Below are 19,582 nucleotides of genomic sequence, written 5' to 3'. Positions count from 1 at the left end.
TCATGCTAGCAATAACATCGCTTGCATGCCACAAACATAGAGACTTCCAGATAACGTCTGACATCTTGATAATCATACCTTCATGGTTTTGCAGTAGCAGCATAAACGCTCACATCCCGTGTCCCTGAACAACAGACTCCTATGATGGAGCTTCGTCTTTCTGAGGACACTCACTTCTTACATTTGTAAACATGGGCTCCTCACAAGGGTACCAGATCAAGGCAGGGGGTATATAAGCGTATGTTTATAGAGTGAAAATGGGATGGAGAGATGCTTCATCAGTGATGAACCCTGGCTATGCAAATCATGAGGGTCAGAGTTTAGATTCCAGCCCCATGTATCCACCCTGGGTCCGTAGATACCTAAAACTCCAGCTCAGAGGGAACTAAGGCTTTTTTTCTGGCCTCTGTGTGCATAAGCATCTACAGTCACACACTCATGTGCATACACAATCATGAAGACACACACAGACCTAAATAAATAAAATAAATTTTTAATAAAACCTGTAAAATGTAATCAATATAAGGGCTGGAGAGATGTCTTGGTGAGTAAAAGCACTTACTGCTCTTACCCAAGCTCAGTTCCTCAGGAATTATGCAGAGTGGCTCACAACCAGCTGTATCTCCAGGGGATCCAACACCTTCTTCTGGCCTCTTTAGACACCATCATTCACACAGACAGACAGATACACACACACACACACGAGCACACACATGTCAATGAATAATAACATAAAATCTTAAAAAATACATTATTAATTTAAAAGTCATTTAACTGAATGTTGTCCACACTGTCTTCTGTTTTTCTTTACTCATAAGTAGCTTATGGCAATAGCAAGACAATAGTGAAGCTGTCTTCATATGTAAGTTTTAAAAAATTGTAGCTGCATCAAACTGTACGGAAGCTTTTAAATCCTAAGATATTTTGTTCTTTAGGGTGTTCTTACAGGATTTCTTTTATTTTTATTTATTTTATGTGCAAGTGCTCTGCTGCATGTGCACCTGAATGCCAGAAGAGGGCATCAGATCCCTTTATCAATGGCCATGAACAACCATGTGGGTGCTGGAATTGAACTCAAACCTCTGGAAGAGCAGCTCACTTAACCACTGAGCCATCTTTCTAGCTCACAGGATTTCTTAATAAGGGATAATTTCTTCAGAATATATTCTGTTACATTTTTCCCTTTGAAATGTTGCTTTATATCTTACCAGGGTGTTTGTTTTACATTATTTTAAAAGGAGAAGAGAGGGATGGAAGGACACTCACACACATACTCTCTCTCTCTCTCACACACACACACACACACACACTCTCACACACAAACTCACTCACACTCACACTCTCACATACACACACTCACACACAAACGCACTCACTCACATTCACACACTCTCACACACACTCACACACTCACACACACACACACACACAAACGCACTCACTCACACACACACTCTCACACATACACACACTCACTCACACACAAACACACTCACACTCACACACTCTCACACACACTCTCACACACACACGCACTCACACACACGCACTCACACACACGCACTCACACACACACTCTCACTCACTCACACACACATGCACTCACACACACACTCACACACACTCACACACACACTCACATACATGCACTCACACACACACACACTCTCACACACACTCACGCACACACACTCACGCACACACACATTCGCACTCACTCAGACACACATACATTCACATGGTACAGGCTGGGGGCACTTTTGAAGATACATTTGAATTCTATGTGTTTGAATAGAAAAATTAAATCACTGTATTTCTTTAGATGCCAAACAGACTTCTGACTTTTGGTCAATTCTAAAACCTGCCTATTTTCCAGCATCAACAATGTTTTGGATAAAAACTTCATCCCACTTCTGGAGTTTCATGACTCTAAGTACTCAGTCCTCGCTTTGCTGGATGAAGCGAGGGCCAAGCTGGATGCTTGGAACGGCACCTATGGGAGCAAGGAGTCTGTGGGAATCCTGCTGGGAGACTGGCATGTGAGTTGCTGCGGGCTGGGCCTGGGCATTGGCTTCCCACTTCCTGCTTCTGGATTAGCTCAGGAATTCTCCCTGTCTGGGTTTGGGTGTTGGTGGGGTTCATTAGCTTCAGTTACCCTGGAGAAAACCATCAGCGGTGGTCAAATAGCAGCTGAGGAATGAGAAAGAAGATGAGGATTGCAGTGGTCAAGATGGAGTTAGAATGGTTAAGGCTTCAAAGGAAGTTCTGCTCTGGTCTTTCCCTGTTACAAAGGTTTTGCTTACATTTTCTTTTTCAATTTATGCTTTCATTTTACGGTTCTCTCTCTCTCTCTCTCTCTCTCTCTCTCTCTCTCTCTCTCTCTCTCAAAAACTTTGGTCTTAGCCCCTCAAGTTTTATTTTGAAATTTAAAAAATACAGTTTCAATTACTTTTGATTCATTGGTGCATGCCATGGATATATGTGGAGGTCAGATGACATCCTATAGGAGTCAATTTTCTCTATCATGTGGGTCCCAGGGCTCGAACTCAGTCCTTCAGGCTTGGTGGCAAGTGCCTTATGCACTGTGACGCCATCTTGCTGTCCTTCGACCAAGTTTGAATAGGACATGGTTTAAATGCTTCAAAGAAAATCATGTTACAGGCATAGGTGTGTCTATGCAGATAGTCAAATGGAAGCCGCACTGGGCACCTTCTCTACTGCCTTTTTTATTTTTACTGTTTTTAATCTTTCTTCTCCCTCCCAACCACTCCCCCCTTTCCTTTTGGGAATGGAGGGTTAGGAGACTTGAAAAACTCAAAATTATAAGTTTCAGAGGAAAATGGAAAAGGATGATGAAGACATACGTATTTGTTTATAATTTATTATTTAAATACTATGTGCTTCCAAATTGGAGACATCATTCTAAACTGGGCTAGGTTTTATTTACATATAAAATATGTAGAGTAAGATTACACATACCTTTTTGCCTCCTCTGAAGTTTTATTTTTTTCTGGGCTTTTGTTTGTTAATTTGTATTTTGAGACAGGGTCTTATATAATGAGGTTGGCCTCAAACACCCGATCCGTCTGCCTTTACCTTGTAAGTGCTAGATTACAGGCGTATGCCACCATGCTTAGCTTTGGGTCTACATTCACTAGTTCAGTAATCGTAGTAGTTATCAAGTACAAAATAAGAGTATAACCAGTGGTTCTTAAGGTTCCTAATGGTGAAACACTTAATACAGTTCCTTATGTTTGGTGACCCCCCCAATCATAAAATTATTTTTGCTGCCACTTCATAACTATAATTTTGCTACTGTTATGAATCGTAATGTCAATATCTGTGTGCTCTCGCATCTCCTAAGTCCTAGCCACCCCTCAGGAACCATTCCTTCCCTCTCTGCTCTGCAGCGTGGTGGTATTGACGTACTCAAACATTGCTGGCAATCTTGCCCTTTACTGATGTCACATACTGACACCTGGATTTCTTGGCACATCTTCAAAAGTAAAATCTGTCAATATTTTTTCCTCTCCACAGAAATTTACTGGAGAGAAAAAGTTCCTAGCTCAACTTGACACTTCTTTTCAAAAATGTGAAGAAATGTATAAGAACTTGGGTAAAGTATCCTAGTTGCTTTTTAATGGGACAGCTGTCATTTCAAGATGACATTTGTTTTACTTTAATGGTTTGGACATGAACTGTTTCCATGCATATTTTCCTTGGAGGAATCTTTCTTTTGCTTTTAATATTGTTAGGGAACAAACTTGTTTGTCGGTTAATGCGACTAATTTTCTTAATATTATTTACAAACAAAAAGTGTTTTGTAAGACTTGTTCTTGTTGTTTTGCTGATGTAGCCGGGGAATGTGAGAGCCTTAAAGAGGAATACCTGATGCTGGGAAAGAATGTTCACACGTGCAGACAAGACATCCATAACACCAAAGCCACCCTTCAAAGAGTACTGGCGTGTTGGGCAACTTTTGAGCAAGACCTGTCCCTACTAAAGGCTTCTTTTGAGGTGACAAAGAAGGAACAAATTAAAGAGGTATTTGAAGTCAGTGGTTCTGCCCCAGTTTTATGTTTTATTTTTGGAGACTGACTACTGCCTTCTGAGATCTGGGATTAAAAGCATGCATGATAATGCCCACCCAGACTTAACTTTTCTATTTCTTTTTGTTTGGAAGCCCATTTTGACTCCGAAGGCTGAGTGTCAACAAAGAAGTAAACATATCTTCTAGAAAATTTAAGATCTTGGGAAAAACTTAGTTTTTTTTTTTCCTAATGTAATTATCAGAGAGTATTTTCTTCACATTGTATACACACACACACACACACACACACACACACACACACGTTTACATAAATAATACAGCTTTTAGAAAACGCATCACTCTATCAAGAACCTGGAGACAGGTTCTTGGCTATATGATCCAGGCTGGCTTCAGAGTCCAGACTCTTCTGTTGTCATGAACTTCCTTACTGCACAGGCATATACTACCATGCCCACCTAAATGACTGTTTTTGAGAATTATAATTTTCCATTTAGTTAAAACCTTTTACCTGCATCTTTCCTGAATTTCCCTCCCACAGAGGGTCCCAGACTCACTTGATCAATAGAGGCCAATACCACCTTTGTAATGGTTTTACTTCCTCTCCAGGCCAAGAATGATTTAACACTTCCCAATGTAAGTCATCTAGTTTCTAGTTCCACAACTTAGTAGTGGCAGGGGCTCTAGGAGATAGATGCTGCTGGGACCACTCCAGAGTTAAAAAGCTCTAACAAGATCCCTGGCATCATGGCAGAAGTTCGGGATTGTATGTTCAAGATGGCAACTTTTCTGAGTTATGTGTATTTTAATATCAGAGATGTGGAAGGAATGTCAGTGTAATTATTATTTTTATATGCCAGCTAGGAAATAGTATTTGCTTCTGTCATTGGTTTTCGTTGTTGAAAGTGGACCAAGCTAGCCTTTCACACTGAACATTTTCCAAACGGAGCAGAATTATTCTGTGGACAATAGGTTCTTGGTACGAAAGAAATACAGGGGGTATAGGAGTACTTAGAAAGTCCCCACGTCTCCTTGTCACCTGTGTTGGTCCTACAAGTTTATATCATTGGTTTCCAATAGTTCTTCTGTCTTTCAGGATCTGAAATTAAAATATACATAAGCCTGGGGAATGTTGCCATCTTGAATGTGACTGTAAACCTCTGCTGAGATGCTCTGGGGCTGCCAGAGATCTTGAAAGAGCCTTTTAATTTTAAAGGAGACTTGGTAGCATCTGTCACATGGACACTGTGCCAGTAATACATATTTGGACTAGATGACATAGGAAATTCTTGGCCTTGAGAGTAAATGAAACCAGTATCAAGGCAGCATTGCGTCTACTGAAACCATTACCACGGCAGTATGGCCTCACTGATCAGATGAGTCTGAGGACCTTTCTTAGTTTATCAGGCACTTAGAAAAGTTTTCTAGGAGGGAAGTTAGTTTCTCTTCAAAGGCCTGTACACTCAGTCTTGCTGAGAATAAGCCTTAGGAGAGACTTATTATGGATAGTAGAAATACAATTACAACATTAAACATTTCTGTTACTCATCTGTTTTGTAGGTTCCCATTGAGACCCTCTCGCAGTGGAATGCAAAATACACTTCTCTGAATGAGGTGGGGAGTTTCCTGATTGAAGTCAGCAGTACAGAAGTTGCATCATCTGTTTCTAAAGAACTGAAAAGGCTGAACAAAAGATGGAGAAAGTTCATCACAAAAACTCCACTCGTAAGTCCTTGTTTCTGGAGACAGCTTTCTGGGGATATAATATTTGGTCATTAAACGTGTAGCTCAGTGGTAATTAGCAGATACACAGCTGTAGAGCCATCAGTACAGTCAGGCCTTTTTGGAGTATATGATATCTGTGCAAACCTCTTCATGCATGTAGGTGTGCGCGCGCCTGTGTGTGTAAGTGTGTTTGTGTGTGTGTGCGCGTGTGCGTGTGTGTGTGTGTGTGCACGTGTGTTCTCATTTGCTGTCCACATTATTTTTGAGACAATGTCCTTCACTGAACCTGGAGCTCCCCAGTAGGCTAGACTAGCTGGCCAGCCAGCCCCAGTGAGCCTGTCTGTAACTCCTCAGTACCAGGATTACAGGTGTGTCCCACTCTACCTGTCTTTTGTATGGGTGCTGGGGACCTGAGCTCACGCTTGCCTGGCTGTCAGTTTTAGAACATTGTCATCATTTCATGAAGATGATATACACCTATAGCTTCATGAAGATGCCATGCTCCTATAGCTTCTGTCAGTATCTCTTCTCCAACCTCCCAGCCTAGATAACCGTCAGTCCATTTTCTTTGTCTATAGATTTGCTATTTGGGGCTTTTCTTATAACTAGAATCATATGTGCTGTTTCATGACTGGCTTAACACCCTTTTAAGGCTCATGCAGATGTACTGTATAACTGCACTTCATTCCTTCTCATTGGAGAGTAGAAGTCTAGTGTCTGAATATGCCAGGCTGTATTTGTTTATCTATCACATGATACACATTTTGGTTCTTCTGGCTGTGTGGGTTACTAGAGCCACTGGAGTTATGAACATATGCATAATTTATTTGGGGTACACATATACTGAAGAGAACGTTTAACATTTGGGCCTTTTCTAATATATATCTGCATGTCCTTTACCAAAAACATAAACATTGCTTTACCTATCCAAACTCCTTAAGAGCCTATACATGATCTTATTTATCTTTACATTAACATTTATCATAAAACAGAACTATAATAAAAAAATTTAAATTATAATTTTACTTATTCATAACAATTTTTAGTAGACAGTTTTGTGTGTGTGTGTGTGACGAGCTGTTTTGATAGCTGATTTGCATACTTGGTTTTCCTGACTCCATCTTCCAAGTGCTGGGATTTCAGGTGTGCACCACCACACCTGGCCATAAATAGACATTTCACAACACTATTGATAACTGATACATCTTAAAAGTATATTTAACTATATTTTTCCACTTACTATGTTTGATACATGTTATCAAAGAAGTAGAAACATGAGCACGAAACTTACAAAATGAATTTTTCTAGGAGCTGAAACTGCCGCTTGTGAAAATTCAGGACCAGCCCACTGGGGACAAGTCTGGACCGAGTCTGTCTAAGGAGTCAGCTCCGTCAGTGGAGGCTGGTGGGAGCCATGGTGAGGACATAAAGGTAAGGCTGGTACACTTGGCCCACGCACAGAGGGATGATGCAGCTTTGTTACTTTTCCGTAGGAAAGGATGGTGAGAAAGTGGGTATGCATTGCTAGGTAACCGTCACAACACAGTTGATTAAGGACACGATTGCTTCCGTGGGTCCACTCATGAAGTCACTTCATGCTTCTCAGCCCCCCAACTCCATGCTTCTATGTCAATAAAAGTAGGACTTTTGAATGGTGCCAGTCAAGTTTGTATTTTCTTTGGAAGTCTTCTGACTAGTGTTTGAAAATGCTCTATCAGGTGTGGCCAACCTGCTATCACCTATAGAATTTATCCTCAAGAGCTGGCAGCTGAGTTACCCAGACAGCAAGCAGCAAGCCAACCTATCCATGTAAATCAGTTTGCGACTTTGTGCTGGGCCATCTTGTAGGTCTTCTGAGCCACGTGAGGCCTGTGGGTTGGGCACACCTGGTGACTTCCAGCGTTGGCTAGCCACCAACCTCTTTTTGTGTTGCTTACTTTGTGGAAGGGAAGAAAGTATAACTAATATTGTTTGTTGTGGTCAATTGGAGGACATCAGACTGTAAGTAAGACTATGAAAACGGAACCAAAAATACATGTGTAACAGTAATGCCTATGACTTCAGATATGTGCCACACCCTAAAAACCAGCCGTATCACCTTACATAAGTGATTTTGAATGCCTTTAGCCAGCTGGCAGAAGGAGTGCTAATGTTTTCGGAAATAAGAATCCCTAATGGATGGAGGGATGGCTCAGGGTTTAAGAGTCCTTGCTGCTCTTGTCTAGTATCCAGGTTCAAATCCCAGCCACCCACGTGATGATCCACAACCGACTATAACTCCAGTTCCAGGGATCCAACTATCTCTTCTCACTTCTGTAGGCATCTAATGCACACCAGGTATACAAACATATATGCAGGCTATAACTTCCGGGTTTTCCACCCATACCCCAATTCCTGAATGATGACTCAGAGGCTTAATTATTTATTAATAAATGCCTAGGCTTTAAGCTAGGCTTCTTCTCCTCCAACTAGCTCATAACTCAATTATACTATACTATGTTTATACTATTTTATACTATATTTATACTTTTCTATGTCTGCCACATAGCTGGTCACCTCTCCTCAGTTTCATACGTTCAACTTACTCCAAATCTGGATGGCAAATCTCACACCTGACTATTTCCCAGAGGTTTTCTCTCTCTCTCTCTCTCTCTCTCTCTCTCTCTCTCTCTCTCTCTCTCTCTCTCTCTGGTTGTCCCACCTTCTAATCCTGTCTCAGCTTATTGGCCATCAGCTTTTTATTTTGACCAATCAGAAGGTGCTTTAGGCAGGCAAGAAGAACAAAGACACACCTTCACACAGTGCATATAAACATTATCCCTACACAAATAAACACTGATACACATAAAATTAAAATTGAAAGGAAAAAGAATGCCTAATGGGTCAATGGCATAAAGACAGAGCACTCTCTTGTCCAGTATGCAGGAAGCTGGGGGTTCGTCTGTACCACTGCATAAAAAAGAAGAGAGAGAGAGAGAGAGAGAGAGAGAGAGAGAGAGAGAGAGAGAGAAGAAGAAGAAGAAGAAGAAGAAGAAGAAGAAGAAGAAGAAGAAGAAGAAGAAGAAGAAGAAGAAGAAGAGAGGAGGAGGAGGAGGAGGAGGAGGAGGAGGAAGAGGAGGAGAAAGAAGGAAGAAAGGAAGGAAGGAAGGAAGGAAGGAAGGAAGGAAGGAAGGGAGGGAATGTAATAAAAGAAAATCTGGAAGGATCTCTATGTGTTTAAAAATATGTCTCTGAACCCTTAAAAAGTTCAGATATGTGTGTGTGTGTGTGTGTGTGTGTGTGTGTGTGTGTGTGTTGATTACAAGTTTTCTCTGTGTAACCCTGGCTACACTCGAACTCAGTAAGTAAGCCAGAGTGGTGTCAAACTCTGTCAAACTCAGGAGAGATCCTGAGTGCTGGGATTAAAGGTGGGCGCCAGTATGCCTAGCTAAACCCAACTTCGAAACTCTTGGTTGTGCAGAGCTACCAGCCTACAGAATACTGAGAGATTGTTAGTGAGAACAGATTTAATCATTTTTGAAATTTTGTCTGAGACTTTTTTATTATTTTAAGTGTGTGTGTGTGTGTTTGTGATAGAGTCTTTCTATATAGCCCAGCCTGTCCTCAAACTCATAGACTTAGCCTTTGACTTAGCCTCCTGAGTGCTGACTACAGACACAAGCTATCATACTGAGTATTCATTTTTACTTTTTTTTCCCTTTCAGACATAGTATTTCTACATAACCCAGGTTGTCCTAGAGATTACAGTCCTCAGAATAATGGACCCCTGAATGCTGGGATTAGAGATGTGTGACCTCGTGCCTGGCTCTGAATCTCTTTTTGAGAATATTATATAATTACTGTTAGTAATAGCTAAATTTAATTGTATATGAGTTTACTCAAGTTTGTTCAGTTTACTTTTCTAAGCTTCAGTGTTAGAGAACGAGATAATATCTAGCTGACAGAAATGATATAATTAAAATAATATGCATGATCGATCTTCTCATCTATAAAGTGATGTGTCCTTTCATGTTATCACAGTCAAACTAAGGCCTTACATCACAAGTGCACAGTTGTGTGCAGACCAAATGTGCGACAGTACCTCTAACACAAAGCTTAGACTTCTAGTAGGCTCTACCATCTGGGTCTGTATACGGATGTTTGCTTTGTGATGTTCACGCAGTGGCAGAAAACCTAATACATTTCTAACTCATTAGGAATAGATACCTGGTGTGTTTCTCTGTCCTTGTCATTAAGCAAGCACTTAATTCAACTTGGTGTTGAATGCCCATTCTTTAGGATGGTGATATAACAATGTTCTCATATTGCAATGACATCTTCTTAAGTGATCGCTCTGAACGTTCTAGGCTGTGGAAAAGCAGGAAGTAGAAGATGAAGACTCAGCCAGACAATTGAAAGTGAACGAAGAGGTTAAAGAACTCATCAAACAGGTGGAATTCTGGGAGTCAGAGTCCAAATCCACCTTGGATCTCCTTCGACATCAAGATGAGGATGGCTCCTCAGCGGACACCTTGCAGGTATGAACGTGACCATGTTTAAGAGGGAACATTCGTGAAACTCACATGGGTTTGTGTTTTAAGATAAACAAAAAAATGCCAAAGTAAAGAGTAATGAGCCTGCATTTATTTATTTTTTTTAATTGGGAAATTCTAAGATGTTCTTCACTTAATATGCTTGAATGTCTTATATGTAGAAGGTCTTGACTCATTTCCCTGCCTATAATGTGTGGATTGTAATATTCTGTATGAGAGGCAGGAAGATGAGTGGAGTAAGTCTTTGGTGGCTAGCTACAGTAGGAACATACGGATTACGTAATCTGTGCCGTCCCCGACTACCGATGGAGGGGTGACTGGCGTGTTTAAACTTCATTCTGCGTTCATCCTCTTGAAGTTGCCTTGAGTAAGAAGCAACAAGTGCAAGTGTATCTCACTGTTACTTGGGATAACTGAGGGAGGATTCTTACTGAGTTCCGGCTGTAACGTCAGGAGAGCACGTTGTATCTGGGGCCAGATAGGAAGTTTACGGAGTAAAGGACCACTTGCCTACTTTTCTACGTCTACGTTGCTGGAAAGGCCTATATATAGCTCAACCTGCAACATTTTCATCGTTTGTGATGGCCATAACTTAGTAGTTTGAAAAGTATTCTTACAAAATAACATTAAAAGAACTTTATTTGCTAGTTTTATTAATTTCATTTTTTAAAATTTAGATCATCTGCAATTTGTTTTAGTGAAAGAAATGAAATAGGTATCCAATGTTAAACAGTTAAACAGCATAATTTTAAGTGTTTTTTTTTTTTCTTTAATTACATTCATTTACTTTGTGTGGGGGCACCATGCCACATTGCACATGAAGGCTATCAGAGTAACCGTCAGGAATTAAATCTCTTCTTATGCCACATGGGCCCCAGGGATTAAACTCAGATTGTTAGGCATGATGGCAAGAACCCTTACCAACAGAGATATCTTGTGGGCCCTAGAGTATGATTTCCTTGTTTCCATTTCAAATTATTTTGCAACTATTATAAAACCAATAACAATGATCCTTCTTAAAAAAAGAGTAAGAATATAATCATGCTGTAATCACCTCAGTAATTAGAGAGTTAAGTAATCTCTACAGTAACCTCTACTGATCTATCAAAATAATAGATCATATATTTTATTTATTATATATATACATATATATGTATACATTATATACATATACATAATTGGGGGGGGGAATTGGGTGAGACAGAATTTGAGTAGTTGGGCTGGCCTCAAATACCTGATCCTTCCTGACTGGACCTCCTGGGTGTAAGAGACCAGATGAACAGCACAGTGCCAGGCCAGATGTAGTTTAAGATTAGAAGGACTTCTAATCTTAATAATGTGGATGAGGTATCTGTTTAAGAGTTATGCTTTCATACTTTATACATTTATGTCTGTAAGAAGAGAACAATAACTTCCTCATGTGTCTTGGCCCTGCCTGTACTCAGTCCCTGGCAGAGACACAGAAATACGTTACAGTCAATGCTCATGAGTGACTGTGAGCTGAGTGAGGAGGCTGGAGAAAGGGGCCTTCTCTTCACGCACTACCCCGTCTATCATATGAGCTCATTTGTTACTTTTTATATAATTAAAAAAAAAATTAAAAAGTCAGAATTAGAAGTGAATGTTCTAATATTGTAAAGATAAAACCACCACTCTTCTGCTACATGGAATCCAGTCAAAGCTGCCTGTGCATGCTTGGTTTCCCTGCCTGACTCCTGGTTTATCCTGTGCATGCTTGGTTTCCCTGCCTGACTCCTGGTTTATCCCATCCCTCCTGCTCCTGAGATGCAATTAACTTTTTTTTTTTAATGCTAACTTGCTGGCTAGAAAGTCATTATTTACATATAAGATTGAGTTATTTTTTATATGCTGTATTAGGGTTCTCTAGAGCCACAGAACCTGTGGAATATCTCTATATATTAAGGGAAGTAATTGCAATGACTGACAGTCTGCGGTCCAACTTACCCAACAACCCGTAGCTGGGAATACAAAGTCCAAGAATCTAATACTTGCTCAGTCTCGAGAGGCTGGATGTGTCAGCTGGTCTTCTGTAGAAGGTGGAATTTTGAAGAAGAAGGTTCAACAGATGTGCTAGCAAGTTAATGCAAGCACGACAAAGAACAAACACTTCCCTTTTCAATTGTCCTTACATAGGCTTCCAGCAGAAGGTGTGGCCCAGATTAAAGGGCTGTAGCACCACACCTGGATTTGGAACTTTTTCTATCCCAGGCTAGCCTTGAATTTAGAGATCTGCTCGCCTTTGTTTCCTGGGATTAAAGCCATGTTATACCTTGCCTGGACCTAAGCTTTTCCTGGCCACTATGCCTCAAAATCTGGATCATAGATGTGCCCTCCATTTTTGGATTGTAGTTCATTCTAGATATAGTCAAGTTGACAAGCAGGAATAGCAATCACATATGCTTGTTAGACATGTAATTCTGTGTAGTATATGTTCTTTTTTTTTTTTTCACAGTTTTCTTTGGGTTTTAACTTTTTGGGGGACTGTGCATATGTCTCTCTCTCTCTCTCTCTCTCTCTCTCTCTCTCTCTCTCTCTCTCTCTCTCTCTCTGTGTGTGTGTGTGTGTGTGTGTGTGTGTGTGTGTGTGCCTGCATGTGTGTTACTGGGGATTGAACCCAGGACCTTGAACATCCTAGGCAGGCACCTGCAATTGCACTATAGTGCCAGTCCTTTTTGTACTTTTTACTTTAAGAAAGGGTTTCACTAGGTTTCACAGACTGGCCTTGAAGCCATTCTGTAACCAAGCAGGCCTGACTTGGTGACCTCCTGCCTCAGCTTCCTGTTTGGTCAGGACTGCAGCCATCAGACTGGGGTTTTTGGAATTTTCTTAATGAATTACATAAGCTCTTTGGCCGGGCGGTGGTGGCACATGCCTTTAATCCCAGCACTTGGGAGGCAGAGGCAGGTGGATTTCTGAGTTCAAGGCCAGCCTGGTCTACAGAGTAAGTTCCAGAATAGCCAGGACTACACAGAGAAACCCTGTCTGGAAAAAACCAAAAAAAAAAAAAAAAAAAAAAAGAATTACATAAGCTCTTTGAACTCTGATCTATTTTCATTCCTGTGTCAAGTATTTTTTTTAAACTAAGCCATTACCCTTTTAGTAGCTTGTTTTACAGAGAAAGTGCGTGCCTTTCTACAGACATGTCTTTCTCTACTTGTATTCCTGAAGACAGTCGCCTCCAGGCAGCACGTTGATTTTCTTGAAGAATTTGTTCTTCGTTGAGTAGAACAATTTTTACATATCAATTTCTGACCCATCTGGAATTTATTTTTATACGTCTTAAAACACAGTTTTTAAAAGATTATTTTAGTAGTCATTTTCTCTAATAACATTTATTGAATCCCCTTCAAGTTTGACTAAGGACAATTTTATTTTTAAAAGTTATTCTTCTCCCAATTTATTTTTAATTGGCATTATTTAGCTCTAGTTTTTATTTTATTGGAATGTTTATAAAGAATATTCTATTTTTTTTAAGTGGGTAAGTTTTCTTCTATGATCTTGTTGAAAATGTTTTCTGGTCTTTGGATCTGGGACTCTTCACCTTCTTCTATTCCTGTTATTCTTAGGTTAGGTCTTTTCATGGTATCCCAGATTTCCTGGACCTTTTGTGTTGGGAATTTTTTAGGTTTAACGTTTTCTTTGATTGATATATCAGTTTCTTCAGTTGTATCTTCTACGCCTGAGATTCTCTCTTCCATCTCCTGTGTTCTGTTGGTGATGCTTGCGTCTGTAGTTCCTGTTCTCTTCCCAGGTTTCTCATCTCCAGTCCCTCAGTCTGTGTTTTCTTTATTGCTTTGATTTCCACTCTCAGGTCTTGCACAGTTTTATTTATTTCCTTCACCTGTTTAATTGTATTTTCCTGTATTTCTTTAAGGGGTTTATCCATTTCCTTTTTAAAGGCCTCTAAAAGTCTTCATGTGGGTGCTCTAAAAAGTGCAACGGGCTATCTCAGTCTCTGTTTCCTGTCATTGGATTCCCTTCCCCTACCCGACTGCCTGGTTGGGCCTCAGTGAGAGAGGATGTGCCCAGTCCTGCTAGGACTGGATGTCCCAGTATGGGGTGGTACCCAAGAGGGGCTCCCTTTTCTAAGGAGAAGGGGAGGGACAATAAGGAGAGGGATGTGTAAGGGTAAGACTGGGAAGAGAAGAGGGAAGGGGGCTGTGGTCAGGATGTAAAGTGGATAATAAAAATTCTATAAAAGATCTGGCCAGAATCTGAACATGTTAATATAGTATTTCAAATGTTTTGCTTATTTTTAAAATTTTAAGATCTATTTTTTAAAGATCTATTTTTTTAAGATCTATTTTTTATTTATTCTTTTTGTTTGCTTGGAGTTTTTTGTTTGTTTTGTTTTTTTTGTTTGTTTTGGTTTGGTTTGTTTGTTTTGGTTTTTGTGGGTTTTTGTTGTTGTTGTTTTGAAGCAGGATATATAGTCCTGGCTGTCCTAGAACTTATTGTGTAAACCATGCTGGTCTCAAACTCAGAGATCTACCTGCCTCTATCTCCCAAATTCTGGGATTAAAGGCATGTGCCATATACCTGGCAAAATTTATGTGTCTACATGTGCGTGTGTGCATCTCTGTATGGTTTTGAGCACATGCCTGTGAAGACAGAAGAGGGTGTCTTCCTGAAGCTTGAGTTACAGGCAGCTATTAGCCATCTGATGGGGATTGGGACCCAAACTTGTGTCCTCTGCAAGAGAAGCAAGTGTTTTTTTACGTTGGAGCCATTGCTCCAACTCCTCCAACCCTTATTTATTTATTTATTTATTTATTTATTTATTTATATTTTGGGGTAGTGTCGATTGTATTCCAGGTTGGCTTCGAACTTGCTGTAAGCCGAGGATGCCCTTGAACCTCTGATCACGGCTGTGTTCCTGCACTCCTGATTTTATATGGTGAACGGAACTCAGTGGCGCACATAGAAACCAAGCACTATTGCAACCGAACGACATCCCTGCCTCAAAATGTTTTTAATAAGAACATTTTTTAGAGTACAAGTTTGCCTCATTCTGGATTAACAGTTACCATTTTCCAATTTCCTGATGTTATACAAGTGTTTGACTTAGAATCTGAATATTTACTGCCATCTCTGGTTTGTTTTATAGCATCTTATTGCTAAAGGCTCTATGTATGAGGAACTTCTGGCCAGAACGGAAGATACGTTACAGATGGATGTTCAAAGTGCTTCGAACCGGGAGTCCTTCCAAAATGTCCTCAGAGCTGGCCTTCAGGCAAAGATTCAAGAAGCTACGGAGGGAGTTCAGGTCTCTAGTTAATGCTCTTGATTGAATGAATTCATTGCTAAGAACCAAATGGTTGGTGGGTGAACCAAGAGGAAGATCGGACCTGAATCTTGGAAATACTTTATAAAATATTAATTTTACATTATTTCATTTCCTTATAATGTAGAGCATATTGGAAAATAGAGATGTTTTCAATTATACATTTATGCGCCTGATTATAAAATATAAACTACTAGAAAAAAAAAATGGAAACACGAGGTTTTACTTAAGAAGTCAGCCCAGCTGTTAACTTGAAAAACTTATGTTTTTCCTTCACAGATCACCATGGTAGAATTGTCTGCAGTGTTGAAGAACTTAAGTGGCGAGCCACTGGGGCTAGACGTGAGGCTGAAGGTGGAGGAGGCACAGAAGGAGCTGCTGTCCTCCATCTCCAGAGCTGAGCAGCTGCTTGGGCAAAGAGAGCGCCCTGGTGGACTCATCTCAAAGTTCAAGGTGGGAAGCTTGTTCCCACGGGGACAAGTTGTCGTCTCTCCGTGTGCTTGACATGTGGATGGCTCCTTCACTGAATTACATACAGAATTACTGTTAACTTGAAAAGTTTTCCCGGTATTAGATGTTGTTCACCTGAGAGTATTAAAAGTAAATATTCAGGTAAAGAATGGTACAGAGAACACAGCTGATTCTGGCTGTGCTTCTCTGGCTTTCTTTTGTTTTTTTTTTTTAAGTGTAAAATGAGTGTATTAATTCAGTACAGCCCAGGTACCTGATTTGCTGAGGCTCTAAATGGCAAAAGGTGCATAGAAGCATATTGTTAGTTTAAACTCTGTGAATATAAGTGCTATTATTAAATTCCTTTGGAAAAAATATTCATAATCATATACTTATCTGTAACTTAAGGACCCAATAGTATAGTTTTGTATAGGCTTGCTATTTGTGGGGTTATTTATTTATTAGTTACTAGGTGTGTGTGTGTGTGTGTGTGTGTGTGTATGCGCATCTATATTACACATAGTATTAACTTTTGTTGTGATATTTTCATACATGAAAATATTTTTCTCAGCCCCTTCCCTCCCGTTGACCTTTCCTTTTCTCAGCTAGTCCATTCCCCACGTGAGTCTGTAGTGTATGTGTGTCTCTTTATGTGTGTGTATGTGTAAGTGTGTCTGCCTGTGTATATCTCTGTCTGTATGTGTGTCTGTCTGTCTCTGTGTCTGTGTGTCTGTCTGTCTCTCTCTCTCTGTGTGTGTGTGTGTGTGTGTCAGTGGGAGCCTCGACAACTTGCCAGTAGCATACTCCTGGAATCTCAGAACTCAGGAGGCTGAGGCAGGAGAATCGGGAGTCCCCAGTTTTCTTCTACACTATCTAGGACTTGGAGGCCAGTCCTAGCTACCTAAGATTCAGAAAAGCAAGAGGTCACTCGGTCAGTTAGTTGCTACAGTGGATTTCAGAAGAATCCATATGTGGGCTAGGAAAGAAGCAGAGACATTGACTGGGGAGATGGCCCCATGGTCCAGAGCACCTGTTTTTGCAGAGGACCTGTGTTTGGTTCTCAGAACCAACATTGGGCAGCTTATAACTGCTTGTAATTTCAGTTTCAGGGGATCTAATAGCCTCTTCTGGCCTCCACAGACACCTACATACAGATGATCACACAGACAGACAGACAGATAGACAGATAGACAGACCTATGCATAAATTTTAAAAAAATGAGTGAAGGAAAGAGAAGAAAAGTTGAGGTTCCAGGTGAGGAAAAACATTAGCCTTTGTCCTATTTTCCTCATTTGAGGCTGGGGATTCTCTATTTGGACTGGCACATTTAGTGAACAAACATTTTCATCACAAAAGTCATCCCAGGCCCTGGTGGGGACTATCCTGACAGCCCTGCTCTCCACCGATGGGAAGGTAGTGGGCACTCACACCAACAGGGTGGATGTTCACTTATCAGGGAAGACCGAGAGAAGGGTGTTGTGTTGTGTCTACAGTTGGTGCTTAATAAATGCACATTGTGTGAATGAACAAGTCTCTACCCTATTTGATTGCCTTTTCCAGAATCCTTCCTTTTCCTGTGGATTTCCAGCATTTTTCAGAAACTTTCCAACCTGGTTTTGGGTCTGCCATTCATTGGCTACCTAAGCCAGGTTCCTGCTCTCAGAGAACATGTCAGGGGAGGGGCAGACACAGATCCAGCAAGTCTGTCCCCAGCTGTTTAATGCAGCTCTTTCTTTGGGGTGGAACTGTCTGTGGACAGGCCTTGGGCAAAACTTTAAGTTGATAATGAGGTAATGAATGGTACCTCTGGCTACACAACATTGCTCTTGCAGAGTGTTAAATGTTTGCGCAATAAATTCCTCCAGTACGTTTTTGCCTTCTTGTGTATGCTAATGTTATCGTTTCAAATACCAAGTAGGTAAAGACCTTCCAATAAAACACAGTTGTAATCTTTTTTGAAAGAAGTCAAAGCCGGGCGGTGGGGGCACACGCCTTTAATCCCAGCACTTGTGAGGCAGAGGCAGGCGGATTTCTGAGTTCGAGGCCAGCCTGGTCTACAGAGTGAGTTCCAGGACAGCCAGGGCTACACAGAGAAACCCTGTCTCAACCCCCCCCCCCCAAAAAAAAAAGAAGTCAAGCTATGGAAATAGGTCATCTGTCCCGACTTTCTACCAAATGCCTTCTGTGTGTATCCATAGCATCACCATCAACTCCCACGCTGGTCCTTCCTGCTCAAGACATACCAAGTTAGCTCACAGGATCTGGCAGTATCATCAGATTTTCATAATTCTTTTTCAGGAAGCATTGGAACTTTTTAATACCAATAGTCTGGCCAAGTATGTGCAAGCTGTTGAAGAACTGAAGTGTACTGTCCCCGGTGGTGCGAAGCTGCAGCTGGAAGAACAGAGTCGAGAGGCGAGGGCCAAGTGGGAGGTGAGAGCCTCAAGGCCTTGGGTTGTGGCTCTGGTCTTGTGCTTGGTCATCTTCAGAGCTATGACAGGCTTCCTTTATCTAGTCTGTGATACGATTGCATTAGAGGTGCTGGTCCCAGGCTCTGTTAAACTGGAGTCTGTCTCAGCCAGTGAGAACACCTTACAGATCCGAGGGCATCTGGAAGAAGCAAGATGCCTACGTTGTTTCTTTCTCTGCCTCTCCACAATGTCTCAGCAGCTGCTTGTCTTCTTCTCCAGCATGGGAAACCCATGGCTCTCTCTTCCCTAGGCTCCAGGAAGACCTCAAGCCCAGGGACAGAGAAGCTTTCTCTTGTTGCTTTTTGATAGACCAACTTTTCCTTCTTAGTTTAACTGGTCTAAATTTTCATGCCTGGAGCCCCAGAATGAAAAGTTGGGCATGTTTCTGATTTCCTGAATGGATCCTGACTGAGATAATGAGATCCTGATTGAGTGGACGGTGTCCATTCAGATTTCCCTAGCCAAGCAGGGAGATGCTTTTGTGGAGGGAAAACTGTGACCCTGGGCAGGTTACTAAACTTTTGGAAACCACACTGGTAAAATGAGAATAACACAATTTAATTGGCAGGTTATTACAAAGATTTACATAGGTCATAGAGGATATGTTCAGTAAGTGATAATTATATTATGAATGTATCTGTATGTGTCTGATGTGTATACTCAGTTCTCCGTATCTTTGGGTTCTGTGTCCATGCATTCAACCAACTGTGGGTCAAAATTGTTTGAAAAAAAAAGACTTGTGTCTACTCCGAAGGTGTATGGCCTTGTCCCAACCCCATCCATGATTCATTAAACAATATAGTATACCAGCTATTTGCATAACATAACATTATGCTAGGTATTATATATAATCTAGAAATGACTTGTAGTGTGTAGATAATATGGCACTTTTCTTTCTTTCTTTTTCGGTTTGTTTGTTTGTTTGTTTGTTTTGTTTTTTCGAGACAGGGTTTCTCTGTGTAGTCCTGGCTGTCCTGGAACTCACTCTGTAGACCAGGTTGGCTGTGAACTCAGAAATCCGCCTGCCTCTGCCTCCCAAGTGCTGGGATTA

General features: G+C 40.9%; 1 protein-coding gene across 8 annotated transcripts in view; it reads left to right on the top strand.

Moving 5' to 3' along the window:
• The window catches only part of Syne2 (spectrin repeat containing nuclear envelope protein 2), a 309,215-nt gene that overhangs the window by 88,697 nt on the left and 200,936 nt on the right, over positions 1–19,582 (top strand). For all 8 annotated transcript variants that reach the window (XM_076921989.1, XM_076921988.1, XM_076921985.1 and 5 more), the window contains exons 14-22: positions 1,877–2,039; positions 3,538–3,616; positions 3,857–4,044; positions 5,609–5,773; positions 7,082–7,204; positions 10,120–10,290; positions 15,434–15,592; positions 15,890–16,063; positions 18,359–18,493. In XM_076921989.1, coding sequence (XP_076778104.1) covers positions 1,877–2,039; positions 3,538–3,616; positions 3,857–4,044; positions 5,609–5,773; positions 7,082–7,204; positions 10,120–10,290; positions 15,434–15,592; positions 15,890–16,063; positions 18,359–18,493 — 1,357 coding nt within the window. The remainder of the gene's footprint in view (positions 1–1,876; positions 2,040–3,537; positions 3,617–3,856; positions 4,045–5,608; positions 5,774–7,081; positions 7,205–10,119; positions 10,291–15,433; positions 15,593–15,889; positions 16,064–18,358; positions 18,494–19,582) is intronic.

The sequence above is a fragment of the Arvicanthis niloticus genome, chromosome 23 (assembly GCF_011762505.2).
Source record: "Arvicanthis niloticus isolate mArvNil1 chromosome 23, mArvNil1.pat.X, whole genome shotgun sequence".
Taxonomy (NCBI): Eukaryota; Metazoa; Chordata; class Mammalia; order Rodentia; family Muridae; genus Arvicanthis; species Arvicanthis niloticus.
Note: the sequence above shows the minus strand (reverse complement) of the source record. Positions and strands in the feature narration are given on the sequence as shown.